This window comes from Lipophrys pholis (assembly GCF_963383615.2).
Source record: "Lipophrys pholis genome assembly, chromosome: 17".
NCBI classification, from domain to species: domain Eukaryota; kingdom Metazoa; phylum Chordata; class Actinopteri; order Blenniiformes; family Blenniidae; genus Lipophrys; species Lipophrys pholis.
In genome coordinates, this window is record NC_137643.1 from 15,920,747 (window position 1) to 15,936,395 (window position 15,649).

The following is a 15,649-nucleotide window of genomic DNA, read 5'->3' on the forward strand; positions in this document are numbered from 1 at the left end:
AGTCTGGAAATGTTCCTGGATTCTGTAATTTAGTATCCCTTTTACCTGATGCCACACTCAACACAGTGGTGTTCTTTCCATTATAAAGCTCACACATAGAGTACAAATTTATATATCAAACTGAAGCAGAGTTCACCTAAAGAACTGTACAAGTGCCATGAGAAAAGGTGGTTGTCTGCCCTTCTGTGTATTGAATTTGCATTTTGACTCTCGGCATTATTGATGTGCAGCAAATTTAGGAATTTTAGAAAGACGAGGCAACATCTTTAGGTCCCGTTTACGCGACGATGTGTCCAAGTGAGCATGGAAAACTTTTGTTCCGTTTATGAAAACACAACGTTTTGAAAAGGCTTCCACACTGTCACCATGGAAACAGAGGGGAAAAACACAACTTTTTGAAAACATTCTGGACTGGCATGCTCACTATATTGTTTTCTGCATTTCTGACATTTCAGTGGAAATTAACATTTTCAAAACGCTGCCATGTAAATGCGAAACCTTTCTGAAACCAAAAGGATAAGTCGTTACTTGTATTCACAGACGTTTAGTTGCTTCTGTCTCCTCAAACACTACCAGGCTGACTTGAAGTAAAGAAACATCTATGAGCAGAATTAAGTTTGGCATGTTGGGGGGTCACTGTCACTGTAAAGAAAATCTGGGTCACTTCCTTGTGATACTCTGTGATGGATAAGCAAGTGTCTCAAAAGTTTATACAGCATGGTATACTTTTTATTGTTTGTGGTCTCTGAAGGCGGGTTTGACATTTCCGGAAAAGAGAACGCAGTGTCCCCGACGCTGGTGGATAAACACTTGAAAGATCGTCAACTAAAAACAGGCTGCTTTCGGTCTCTTCAGGACATCATGAAGCAGCAGCACTTGTCAAGTAGACCCACATTAGTCATAATGTCAGGAGGTTGGATTTAGGTGTGGAAGAGCTTTGTCATTTCTCACCCGCCTTCCTTTGCAGTTCCGCCTCAGTCTCCTGCCTGACCTAACATCTCCTCTGGCTGGGCCAAAGCGGACAGGCAAGAATAGAAGCCCATTACACCTCTAAACAGAAAGAACAGCATCGCTCCATCTTCATCTCGTCCAGACATAGAGCAGGAGACAGGCTGCCCGCTGGGCATACCCGAGGGTGTCGATGTGTGTTTGTGTTTGGAAGCGAGGGGTGCAGTTCTTTGGGTGTATCTGACCACATATTGCCTCTCACCTGACATGACCTCGTTGACCCGGCGCAATACGATAGCAGATTTGTGAAACCCGTTCTGTTGCGAGTTCCACCACTGATATTTGGCGATAAAGCAGCCGTGTGGCCTTGAACACAACTCCAAAGTCAATGGTGTGAACAGAACTTTGACACTTTCATGATCTCCTCCAAGCACACTCTCAAAACCTTTCCATTACTCTCCTGTCCATTTCACTCTCTTCTTCTCTTCCTCACCACAGGTGTTTTAACAACTCACTTTGTCTTACACTGGCTCACTTCCAGCCGCTCCTCTCACTTCCTTTATCTCGTACATTTTTCAGTGGGAGGGCCTGTGTCACATAGTGTGTTGAACAGCCCCCGACGTGTCCTGTCGCAATTATCAAAATCATAAAATGAGTCGGGTGTGTCAAGAGAGGCGCTTCCTCTGGAGTTCCTCACTAATAGGAGCAAGCAACATCAGTCAGCTGCTTTCCAGTTTCCTGGCAGCTGAAGATGCCACTTAACACGCCAGTGGAGGCTGGTGATTACAAAAAATACAAAGTTAAATTAACACTACGCACTGTTGCCCGAGACGGAGTCCACAAATGTGCAGATGCTTTTTAAAAACATATTTCTTCCAAGCAGTTTGGTCTTCAGTGCAAATTACATTTTGGGTCAGTAAAATTAAAACAAATATTTGTGGCGAAAGAAAAAAAAAAAGGCTTTTTTTGGACACAGTTTGTCTAATTTCCTGTGTTTAACCTGCCAGAAATAGATGAAGGCCTCATCGCTGACAGGATTTTTATTTATTTTTTGAATGTGTCCACATGCTGACATACAGCTATTAATCGGCTTCAGTGAGGAATAGAGGCATCAGAATAAGCGGCTGTTGTTATTATTCTGTGACACACGCTGACGCAGACCCCAGACAGATCCTCAGCCTCATTTCAGCTTTGGCGGTTTTGTATAAGACCCGTTCAGACTGCTTTCAGAAAACCTTCACATTATAAGGACATTGCTGCTTCTGTTCAGTAAGCTGTTGCAGAGGACAACTGTAAAGAGGTCACGGTGTTTTTAAAAAACCGACATGTCTGGAGCCTTTTACCTTTGACAAGTCTGTCGCCGTGATGACCCAAGTGCAGTTGGCGTTGTTGTCATACTGGACTGGGTAGTTTGGAGACGTGATGACGCCACTGGGTCCTCTCAGCTGACCGCCGCACATCGGTGCTACACGAAGAAACAAAGGGAGGAAGTTTAAGTCAAGATAAAATAAACAGCAAGGCAAGTATCATTCATCCAAGTGATAAAATGTCTTATTATCCCCATAGTTGTGCCATGTTCTTTGTGTCATCTCTACGGAGGTTTCTTTGTTACCGGTTATTGATTGTACTGTGGTGAAAAGTCTCCACATTTTCCAGTTCACGTCTCACCAAGGTAAGACATAACAGATCTGTTTTAATCAATACAGCTATTTATACATGCCACACAGCAGCTCGGAAAGCATGTGTGTATTCACTATCCAAACAGAATTCTCTGACATTTTACAAGTGTAACTACAGTTAGTGGGTGTCGGGATCTACTAAAATACAGGTGACCTACTTTCGACGCTGATCCTGAACACATCGTGTGATGAAGCACTGCTGCTCTGTAAAAAAGTGTGCCTCTTATATAAAGACCGAGAAAACATTACTTTTGAGACATAGAGTCATTTTGGTAATGGTAACGGCTGTATTCAAACAACAAAATGAAAAATAAAAATCGAATTTTAAATAAAGGAGCCATCAAACCAACTTCAGACCCTTTCAAATGCTTGGCTTGAAGATGTAGTGGGGCGGTATTGAAAAAGCAACTACAAAAAAACTAAAACTGAATGGATTGGAAGATTCAATCAAGCGCATGAATCACACTTGTTGGTCTAAAACATACTTGAGAGGGTTCGTTTTTGGAAAAACTGCCAAGCTGTGTAATTTATTACAACGGCAAAACAAACAAGACAATGGTTATAATCCTCCACCATTCCGAAAATGGGTTAAGCACACTTAGGAAATGCATTTATGTGAGAAATGCTGGAAATAAAAGTACAAACAACTAATTACAAATTAAATCGCTGATAGAAAAGAGCCCGTAAGTGGTTATAGCTGCTTGAAAGGACAAGGTGACTTTTCTTATAGAGGCCCACGGGTGTCGGGGTGGTGGAGCTTTTTAACACTCCTTTAAATTAGGGCAGCATTTCTAATGGGTACTTCAGTGTGTGTACACATGTCAAAGAAAACCTGAGGTATTTGAAAGGACCTGAACCTTGGTTTTAATGAATTGCGTCTGAGAGCGGTCCTCCGGGTGCTTGAGCCCCACTCAGTGACTCCACGCGCCCCACCCTTCATCCCACCAAATCACCCCTATTAAAATATAAAACGAACTTCGTTGAAGTTAAGGGGAGAAAGGAGTAATTAATGTAAGTTGTGCAGACAGTGAGGGTGACCTTAACAAAAAAAAAAAAAAAACAGCTGAAAGGAGGTCCACAAAAGCCATCAAACCCCCTCTTCTTCTTTCTCTTTTAATCATTGCCATCATTATGTCTGATACACCCCACCTTGTTTGGTGACAGAGATGAAAGTGGAGCAGACAAATGAAGCTCGGTGTGAACAAAAAAAAAAAAAAAAAAAAGTCTGGAAATGAAAATGAAGCCATGAATTTTATATCAAGAGAAAGAAATTTGCTGCCAACGATGAAGTTTTTCTTCTTCTTCTTCTTTTTTTTTTTTTTTTTGTACCTCTGTGCTAATGATAGTGCGGTTCGACTTAATGATGACTAATGCTATTTTCGGTAACAGATCTTCATTTATCTCTACATGATGTTTAATCTTTATTTAAACATGATGAGGCAGAATAAAGGAGCAGCAACAAAGGTTAAATGAGGGTGAGAGGAGGTAATGTCTTTAAAGGGCAGTTTTGCCGACACCGTGGCCGTTACTTGGATCTAAATGTCTCGACACGCGAGAGAAAGCTGAGAAGAAAGGGGTATTTTAGGCTTCCACTGCAAAAAAACACCCGGGGAGCTAGATTGCATTGTTTGTTCTTTTAGTTTGGAAACCAAACAAAAGCAGGGAAATGGTTGAAGTTCACTAAACAGCAAACAAAAAGAAACTATGACAACCAATCCAATTTATTGTAATCTATCAGCAGGAAAATCAGTGATATATAATTCAAATCGTAATAAAATGTCTATAACTTGGGTCATATTTTCTCTCTCTCTACAAGTTTTACTTAATTTGTCTGTGCTTCATCAGTCTGTACAACTTTTTTCAAGAATTTTCAGGGCGTTTATTTTATGTTATTTTTATTTTGCTGTAACATGAACTTTGTGTTCATAAAAAAACAATGTCAAGTCAAATCTCATCTTGGTTGTTACCAAGCAAACCAGCACACCTACATATCACAAATAATTATTGACACACTGTGCAGTCACGTCATGCTAAAATCACAGCTCTTGGTTTCTACCCATCAACATGATATGAACTCTTCACTTCAAGGGGCCATTTAACACTTTTTTTTTTTTTTTAAAGCTTTTTGCACTGTCTTAATTATCTTTTCCCACCTCATATTGACAATTACACATCAATCTAAATCACAGCTCTTAGTTTTCTCTGAGCCATGTGTTAACTTGTTCGTCAATAGCCGAGAAGCATCAGATATCCGTCTCTTTACAAGCCAAGTGTCCAATTACCAGTGAACCCTGGTGAAATGGGCAGTGTGAGTTGGAAGGCCCGCTATCTTACACACTGTTATCCGGCATTGAACTTTTGTATTCTTTTTAATGGTATTTTCTCTCCGGATTAAAGCCAGCCCGACGTCTGTTCCACAGTGGTGGGGTCACAGAGCTCCCCCACTTTGAAGAAGAACAGTTTCTGTGGCTCCGTGGACCAACTGTAGTTAATATGCAACATGTCGTAAAGAGATTCAGAACTGGTGTGATCATAGGTTGCACTATTATTTCTCTTTATTTTTTTTTAAACATCCAATGTTTAACGACTCCCAACTGTTCTTTAACTCAGTTCATGAACATTCTCAGTATTGAGGTAAACCGTCTTCTCAAATAAAATCAGATAATATCAGGTTTAATATAACATCCTATATCTTGTGTCAAATAGGCCGCGATGAAGCAGAGAGTCAGAAGAACAATAAAATGTCAAAATGTCAGAAAATGTAAAAGAAATAAATAAAATATGGATGGTTTTGCAATGATCAAAGATTCTTTGCTCCTGAGTTTATTCAGACTGCTGCTGACAATTGTAACTTTAATAAAATCAAACCTAAAAGGAGCACCAGGAAGACACATATCACTTTGCTTGGCATGTTTTAGTTTAAAGTCTCCAAGTAAAACTAAAATTTTCAAATAAGTATGCTGAGGATTTTGGATAATGGGGAATGAAGAATGGAAGCGTGCCATTAGCTTTAAAGTAAGACATTTGTAGGAATGGCTCAAATGAAAGAGTGACTCTTCATTTAATCAATCCTCATCCAGCAAAAGGGACAAAATGTAATCTATTCTGATAAAGTGGCAATGGCTGGTGAAACTGAAAACTGTAAAAGGAGCCTAATTACTTTCCCTGCCTGTCATATAATAGTCACAAGTGAAGTGAGGAAGACGTGACTGATGGGCAGCACTGTGCCAGCATGACTGAACAACATTAAACAAAAGAAAAGGAGAGGTCAAAGGTCAATGTCAAGCCCGCCAAAAAGTTAAATCTGAAGTTTATTGGCTAAAGGAGAGAGGATACTTGGCAACAACAGAAGATGACAGCAGAGCCACAAGCAAATGCACGCAGAGCACCTGACAATATATAGAGAGCCCATGCCGTGCTCCTCCATTACACATGCTTAGATGGACAAGACATGCCAGTCCTTACCTCTGCAGATGGGCCGGTCGTCACTCCAGCCCACGTAGCTGTCTGTCACCCTGAGACAACTGATGCTCTTTGAGCCCTGGAGTTCATAACCCTCATCACAGGAGAAATGCACCGTGGCTCCGCGTCTGCAGGTAGATCGCGAGCGGGGAAAACATATCAGCACCACTCATCTCCCCAGACAAAAAAAAAAAAACACTACTTCGCTGTAGGGTCACAGACGAGGTATGAGTCAGAAGAAAAATTCTTTGCCTTACTGGAAGCACTGCATGGTGGGAGACAGATATTGCCCATTTGTCTGTGTTGCAGCTGACCACTGATAGAGACACTAGCTGTGCTGGGAAGAAAACTGCAGGATCCCACAGGTAACAGCAGCACCTCACTGAGGCAGCCTATTAGTGCACCAATGGCACATACAGAAGAGGGTCTGTTTTAGCTTGCACTTTTCTATGGGTGTGTTTGTTGCGGGGGGTCGACGTGGCTTGAAGACTGTTCTGTATATATATATATGTGCTGTATGATAGAGCACGTCTTATTATGCAATCCCCGATCTGTTGACAGCCCCAAGGATCCTCCTCAACAACTTACTGCTGATTTAGATTAAGCTGTGAATTAAGTGAATTCATCAGTGTGTAGAATAAAGCTGAAACAAAATATAATGGGAAGAAATAATTAATTGCTGCCAAAGCCTTGGGTTTTGACATTCATTAACTATTGTGGGACAAGGACTTAATATGAATTGGTGTGAAAAGTAAATGAATTAAGTTTAAAGAAATTTGGTAAGTATATGTAAGGATTTGTTAAAATAATATAGACATGTTAAAAAACAAATGACATATCTCTTCGGCTTGGTTTTTAATTGATGAAATGTTTATTTAAATGTATTTTACTTTGATTTTCATTTATAGTATCACTTTTAATCCATTTCATTGTCCATTTCCTTCTTAACTACTTTTATCTATTGGATTAATTTGATATTATTCTATACTTTTGATATTACCCATCTTTATACATGTTTTACCTTACTGCTGTATTAATACTTTGTGATTTAAAGTTTGTTTCATCAGGTTAACATTAGCAATGTCTAGATTTTGTCATTTGAATATTATATTTTGTTTGTCTCATTGAAGATATTTTTAATCCACTTCTCTTTTTCCATTAATCATCACTATAACTTTTAAAATGTATTTTCCTATTAATTCTGCATCATTGCTTTTTCAGGAAAACAAATGTTGTTCCTTTGGATTTCTAATATGTCTGAATGAAAATACATTGACTCTTGAATTGTACCAATCTACATAAAGAAAGCGATATGAATGAGGTTTGATTGATTGATGACAACAAAATGCCACCAATTAAACAACACAATTTTAAGTAAGTAAAGCACCGTCTTGTCTTATATACGATACAACTCACTGAGGACAAAACTAAAGTTTTAGTGATCGTAGAGAGAAAGATTTGTCAAAATTAGAGGCTTTGTTTTTAAAAATGTAAGATCAAGTAATGAACCTGGGCGTCATTTTCGATTCAGAACTTAGTTTTAATCCACACTTAAAGGATGTGGTTAAAACGGGATTGTATCTTCTTAAAGATATATCCGATATGTCTGCACGTTTATCTTATTACCCTTTAATGCACTTTGTGCTGCGTGTTAATGCACAAACAGCACTATATAAATAACGTTTGATGGATTCATTATGACTGCAAAAATAAAATCCCTTTCAAAGAATATCTATGAATTCTTTGGCTATTCTATGGCTAATACTTATACGGTCATTTTATCTAAACTTATACCCAGCAGACTTGCTTCGTTTCAGTCACTATGTCATTAAATACTGTTGACTGGTGGTTTTTACCTGAAGTCAGAGCCTTTTCTTTTCCCCCTGTCTGGGATCCCTGGATCTGGACACATGTTGTGTCCTTGTGCTACACCCATCTGAGACACTGAAGGACGGAAACAGAAAGAAACATCAATAAAGCTCATGTGCACATATAGAAAAAAATCGGTGACAAGTCATGTCTTTCATAGTCAAACAGACACCATATAGACATAGAAAATAAGATATTCAATTTTATTATTTTTCTGCACTCTTGCAATAACTTTTAAATCTCACCCCGAGAACAAATTGAATCATGAAAGATTACAGATTAAAAGGTTGACGAGTGAAGTTTAACAAGAAGTAACAGCCGTCGTGGCCTTTCGGTATTGTTACGGGAAAAGTTTGTGACATTCGCGCTGCACTGGCGTCTCGTACGTCAGCTCATTTATCATACACCTTGACATCTCTAACATTATCAAAATCATGTAATCCTTGAGCACATTCCCGCGGCGCTCTGCTAAGTCGTGTCACTCAGCGCAAAGCAATGGAAACTGGTCTGTCAGATGGGGGGTCAAACAAACTTGGCCATCTGCAGGGGCCTGGATGCCTGGACGGGGTCAAAGGTGTGCAGAGGGGTCCGTTCAGTGAGACACCTGCCTGGGGTCCCTCCGTGAGGCGAGTGCAATGAATTTAAAGCGAGGCTCAGCGGTGTCAGCCAAGGTAAAGAAAAGACGTTAATGATGAGTAACTACGGGACAAGGAAAAGACAGATATGATGAATGTCAGGCTTGCTCGCTTCTCTGGAGGGGCTCAGAGTTTTAGACAGAAGCTTTTGTGTAAACATTGCCGTAGATGTGAAAACACCTCGCAGAAGACTTTACAACTCAGTAATGGCAAGCATTAACTTTCAGAAACTTTTTTTTAATTTTTTTGAGGAGAAAAACTGAGAAGTGAACATTATTTCCACTTGTAACAAATTACCATAATTTCCTTGTCTTTCTTTTAGGGGTCACAGGGACTAAAAAAAGGCAGGGATACACAATGAACAGAGACGTTGAGTGTGGGAAAGCGGACATAAAAGGATTAAATCAATGCAAATTTAAGTAAAAAAAAAAAAAAAAGGTTGATTTTTCTGAGTGACAGAAGTGTTAAAAAGCAAAGTTGGAGACAGGAGCGGATAAAGTGAATTGGAAATGTCCTCGAGGCAGTTTTGCAATTACTGCCTGAAGGCAGCTCTTTTTGTTCGCCTGGTTGTTCTTAAACCCTTCAACATCCATCTCTCGTGTCACTCCACTCCGGTGACTCGGCGCCGCCAAGTTGCTCATGTTACAAATGTTCAGATGAAGCCGAATGGGGTAATGAACAGTGAACTCAAACAGAGGATGCAGGAGGACAAGGGCAAGGAAGACGTGGTGAAAAGAGCGACCAATGCAATTACTGCTGTCCATTTGCTATTAGGGGAGCATCTCCAGCACAGACTGTCCGTCCTTTGTGTCTGCACCTCTCGCCAGTCAGCAGATACCCTTTTCTATGGTCAACAAGGTGAGGTAGAAAAACTTTCAGATGACTTTGAGGAAAAAAAAGTGAAAAAAAAAGTGAAAAAAAAACAAGACTGTCATGTTCTGCGAACACAAGTGGTTTGGAGACAATATCATTTCCTTTTAGTTATTTTAAAGAAGACAGCTCCCTTGGCACCAGAAATCTGCATTCATGTGAAAAGCTGAATAATTATTTGTCCACCGCCACAGTCAGGACTGTTTTCTTATCTTTTTTTATTTTTTCCCCAAACAAGCTTTGGTAGCAAATGCATCTAGAATATGAAATGAATTAGCATGTAGCCTCTGATTACAAAAATACATATAATCCCTCTACTTGAGAAATGCATGCATCTCAACCATCTGGATCTAAATTTGAACTGTATACTGTTTTTTGTTTCTTTAAACTACTCCTAATTAAAGGTTTCATTTAGTGGAAATAGAAATGAAAAACTCAAACTACCTCAGAGCATCAAATTTAAAGTGGTTCTACTTACAAAAACCTTTTTTTTTTTTTACTTTTTCCAAAAAAGATTGTGAAATGCAATAACACAAGCATGCCAACTAACTATTATGTATTTTTCTCCTTGGTCATCTTTATAATAGCATATAAAAATACAAAGAAGTAAAATAAGAAAATTAGTAACATCTAGGTGCCATAATGACAATAGGAGTTAGTGTAATTATGGAAAATGTGTGGACTTCCCAGAAATAATTGACAATCCTAATTTGCAACAGATTATCACAAGATATAAGGTTTTATATAGACAGGAATGAAGATGTACTGGTAATGCTACATGAAGCAAAAATTTCCATTGGCCAGAATAAATTGAGATAATTGAGCGTAGGAAAAGTTTGGGGGCTATTTCGTGTGAACAAAATATGTCTCCATGCTTCCCTTTCCCTTTTGAACAGACGGAGCTCAGTTATTCCTGAGGCGATTTCAGTCGCAACAACCAGTCACAGACACAATTTGTCTGCTTTCTTGGCAGGCATCAGAAAAGAGATAGGTCACTCTTTTAACACAAAGCAGTGTTGATGTGTGTCAAACGTCCAACCGTGATCAGCAGACGGTGTCGACGACGATGCTTTCAAACACTAATGAGCATCCTGTCATCACTTTTTTTTTTTTTTAACTGATTCGCCAGTTTCACAAGTTGTCAAGCTCTCAGAGTGGGTTGTACCGATGCAGATAAGAGATTTAGCATCAAGAGAACACTTGCTGCAGAGATGCAGATGAGCTGACGTGCAAACACGAAACGTCATTGGGATTTTTACCTTACACTCAAGGTTTCAGGATTAAATGGCAGTGCGACTTATTCAGGCCCGAAGCAAATGAGCACTCGAGCCCCAGGTTTCTCTCTCTGCCTCTCTAGGCCAAACATAGCAGGGCATCAAATCACACCTCATAGATAGGACCCTGAGCTGTATTAGGTGGCAGCGCAGGTGAATTCTTAATGAGACTGAAGTTGGATTTTTCTCACTTCTTTTGTGGCTTTTCAAAATTTTTTATTACGGATTCTAAAACTGGATTTGATGAGTGGAACCTGGTGTGGGCAATTAAGGTGAAGGCAGTTAGGTATCCGTTGATGCCAGCCTTTAAACTTGTGAGGCTTGCAAAGCCTGCGCTTTGTTTCCTGTTTTGATGGCAGGGTAGAGACATAAAACTCCCTCAGCATCCCATTCAGGAAATTTGGGCTCCAAGTTCTTGTTGAAAGAAATGTGCGAGTGTTTGTTGGCCCTCATTTGCAATTCCCTCTCATGTTGGCCCTCTTCCACTCATCGAAGCACTCAAACGAAAGGTTAAATGAAGGCGTCAGAAGTTCCTTTTGTCAAGTAGTGAGCTACAGTAGAGCCTGTTTGGTAATCGCTGGGTCAGGGGCAGGAGCATTCTTTTTTCCCGAAGGGGCCATATGAGAAACTAGGACTACTGTGGAAGGGTTCAACTTAATTCTTATAAATATGACTATATTGCCTAATATGAAGCAGTATATTAAATGGTTTTGATAAGCTACTCTTGCTGCTCTGCATCAGGGAAACCTTGGCATTTCATTGCATTATTTTTTTCATGATAATGGTTTTTCAAAACATAATATTTAAGTCACGGTGAGCAAAGAATACAGGACAATAAAGCTGCCATCTTTAAAATAAGCAAAGCCGTTGTATTGTCTCATGTGCAGTGACGTTCTTGGGATTCATCATACTTCATCACTGCTAAAAGCCCATAAAAAGACAGCAATAAGTGCTTCAGTCTTCAGTTCATTCAACATGGTTACTTTGATATGAATACTCTTTCAGGAAGTTGTGCCTTTAAACACTTAGGTAACCGAGACAAGATGATGATCATTTGTACAAGGGGTTTCAAACGCAAGGCACATTCTCATCATGTATACTTTGACCCTCAACCATTTCAGCAGTCTGGCCCACTCAAGATGAAATCGGGCTGTATGTGGCCCCTGATCTAAACTGTGTTCGACACTCCTGCTTTATACAGTGCGGAAAGGAGACTTTGTGACTTACACACTGAAATCTTGTGGTGGTTGTCTTTGCTTGGCAACATTTTTACACCTCGGGACTTCAGTTCAGTCATCTTCTTCACTGTAGGCCAAAAACAAAGCAGAGACATATAGAACATGACACAGTAAAATCATGACACATACACAGTCTACTTTTGTTTTTCCGGAAATAAGTTTCCCTTGTGTAGTTTCATAGTTTTACCTCTATTGCTCGTCCAACATATATATCACTGGAACATTAAAGAATCCTGCCTATGTTGTGCCATCTGCCACAGTGGATTGTACTTAAGCCTAAAGAACTGACAATGAACTTCTGCCAAAGGAGAAAATAGAAAGACATAACTTTCTACAGCAATAAAACTATTTTTTTTTTTTAGTTTACAAGGGTCAAGAGCATAGATTTGTTTTATGTTAATCTATAAAAGTCAAATATTTAGTTTACACAAAGGAAGTGGACTCAACAATGCGCAATTTGCCTTGCCCTCATGTGTAATGAAGGGTCCTGAGCACAACAACATTGTTCGATTAATAGGATTAGAAGGCAGGGGATGTCAGGAGCAACCCACTCATTTCTATACAATCATAAAAAGATGAGCTATAAATGACTGAGTGTGGCGATAATGGCAGCACAAATAAAAAACAAAAGTCATCACAGTCAAACAAGAGGCTCGTTCGAATGCATATTTGCTCGCCAGTTCCACAAACACCATCAACATTATCTGTTCTCCCTTTCACACTCCTCCTATCTAATTACTTTGACGGCTCCTGACAAGAGAAATTTTACTTGTTTTTTGGGATGTGGTTTTCATCCTTTTTTGTAGCTCTCTTTCAGCTGTATTGTAATGCAATGCTAATCTGAATCATGTGTCAAAAAGGTTGTTTATTATGTGTCTGGAGGAAAAATGACAACACAGAATTACTCTTTTAGAATGGCTGCCCTGATCACGCATGGAGGAAAGAGGAAGAAGCTATTAGGTGAGTGGTGTGCTGGGTTGTGGCTGTTTTTTTACTTTGCATAAGAAGGATGCTGGTAAAAAAGGAAAAAGGGGCACATATATATTTATTAAATAAGCTCATCACTCTAACAAGCTGCGGCTGTGAAATCATTGGAACTGTCATAATGAGAATGGCGAGTATAGAGAGTGGGTGTGCACAACCAGTCAAGTCTTTAATCTCATTGAAGTATTAGTCTCACTGCTTTCTCTAAAATTCCAAACATATCTATCTAAGATCGAACCTGTATTCCCATGGGCTGACTGCCTACCTTTCCCATATTCCTCTCCCATCTGTTTCTCCATCTCTCTTTTTTTTCTTTTCTTATGTTCTTATTTTTCCTCATCCCACAATCTCTGAAATTTCCACTGGATAGCCGGAGGTGAGATCTGTAGAGATCGCCTTTTTTGTGGACAAACTAATCCTTTTTTCCCTGCTCATCCCTTCTCAAAGGTGACCCCCGAACCTCTAAGAGTAATGGGACAGGAAATGGATAGATGGTACAAAGAGGATTCTGTGTGTGTGTGTGTGTGTGTGTGTGTGTGTGTGTGTGTGTGTGTGTGTGTGTGTGTGTGTGTGTGTGTGTGTGTGTGTGTGTAGTCATCTGGCACTCTAATAATGGTCCTGGAATTTCATTTTTTTGAGAGCAGTCAAAACAATCCTGCATAAATGGAGGGCTAAAAAAAAGAAAGAAATAATTTCACCTGCTGCTGATATAAAAGTAAATCTCTTGACTGCATATTAAATGAGAATCCAACGAATGGTTCTACATATGAGGAGTTTATCAATTGTGAATGGTAACTATTTCCGACTTTAGTAGTACATATTTGTTCTGCGGTTCCTATAACTTTGATGATGTTTGATTGTGACAATCCAGGGATATCCATGCATATTTACTGATGTCTTTCTACATACAAGCCACATGTTGAAATTGGGGTAGCACTGTGATTTAATGGTCACGATGGCCACGTTCCTACTCTTGGTCTTGATGCTCAATTCCAATTTCTTGCTGGGATTTGATTTCTTCGCGTGATCATTCACGCTATATTTTAAATGCAACCTCTATCAGAGTGCAGTGTGAACGTTATATGACCCCCTAAAGTGACTCGCATGCACACAAGAACGCATGACCTCACGCCAAGTACGCTGTTTACAGAAGTAAATATTGATTCTACACGAGTCAGTGCATGTATATCCATTTTCAAGCGGTTATGCAATAAGAGCCGACAAAATCTAGATCAAATGATGAGGGAAAGGAAATAGACGTTGAGGGGGAAATAAAAAAAGAGCACAGCTTTCAACGATGGCCTTTAGTGAAGCAGCGGCTACCACCTCCATACAGAGGGATGGGTGGATGCATAGTCGGAATCAGGAGTGGTGGGATTGTGACGCGAGGCTCAAGTCAAAATATTAATCTCACGTCAATGACATGGAAGTCAAGCATACATGCGACTTGACCGCTCAGACAGCGGTCGCATCGGAAAGACATCAGATACATATTGGATTTGGTACCATATATAATGGAGGCATGGGTCTGGCATGGGGAAATTGGAATTGCAACATTCACAAAACAGATGGGATATAGGAAATCGGAATTGAGTCACATTTCTCCGCAGTGTGAAAATAGCATACATGTGCATGAGTGGGTTTGTAAGAGTTTCCACCCGAACGATAGGAAATGATTGTTAAAAGCCATATGATGAGACTCTTGCATACGTAGTTCTGAATGCCATAAATAAACCATGAATAAATACTGTATTTGCTTATGATTTATTTCTTTTTGACGCAGGTCTGAAAAGAAAGCTTGTAAGCCTTAAAAGACTATAGTAAATGCTATTTGAAGGGCAGCAGGTTTCCTTCTATTAATTTCCCAATAAAGATGGGGTGAAGATGTCAATTGCTTCAGTTAAGAATCACATCAATAGAGAGCTACATCTACAATGATGACTTTACAATTGCACAATTTACCAACATGGATGAAGGATGACAGGAATTCTTGGTTTTTCAGTTTTTATCAACTGTGAGTGCAGAATGAGAATAAGCTGTCACTGCTGCAACTTCTGATAGCTTTTTGTTAAAATGCACGGAAATCATAGAGCTTGAACAGAATGAGACATTTCAGGGTGAAACCTGATTTCCTAAATATTTTGATTTTGGATTTAATTTGAGATAAACCTCTCATCAAGCCCAGAAAAGACATTTGGAGCTCAGCAGTCAACGATGCTGTTAACACATTTCCCTGCAGTGATAAAAACTTCAAATGGCTAATTTATTACTGCTTCCCATAGATATTTATGGACAAAAAAATAAATAAAATGAAGCTGAATAAGACTCAATTATGGCAGTTTATTAGAGTTCATAATTTACAAGATAAAAATGTTTTGGATCTTACCTTGGTACTGGGCGCTGAAACCTCTCAACTTGTGGTTACCATCCGAGGTGAAGTGCAGTCGCAGCCAGTTCTTGCTGCTGATGATCGGTGAGGGAAGGTTGGGGCCAGTAAACCTGCGAATGTTATCAGAGAGAAACATGTCAGAGACTACTAACACATCAAATGTAGACTGAGGTAAAGGTTGACATATCCTGGACACTCCTGAATCAATTCCAGCTTCAAGTGTAGGTAGATTCCCGTATTTACAGCGGCTGCGGGCGCCTAGTAGACCACATGACAAACCTGCAGGGTTTATTTGAAGAAC

General features: G+C 39.6%; 1 protein-coding gene across 1 annotated transcript in view; it reads right to left on the reverse strand.

Annotated features, from left to right (window-relative positions):
* The window catches only part of csmd2 (CUB and Sushi multiple domains 2), a gene marked incomplete at both ends in the record, with an annotated part of 237,338 nt that overhangs the window by 108,409 nt on the left and 113,280 nt on the right, over positions 1–15,649 (reverse strand). The window contains 5 exon segments of the mRNA XM_080484336.1: positions 2,292–2,413; positions 6,093–6,217; positions 7,946–8,033; positions 11,965–12,042; positions 15,346–15,458. Coding sequence (XP_080340462.1) covers positions 2,292–2,413; positions 6,093–6,217; positions 7,946–8,033; positions 11,965–12,042; positions 15,346–15,458 — 526 coding nt within the window.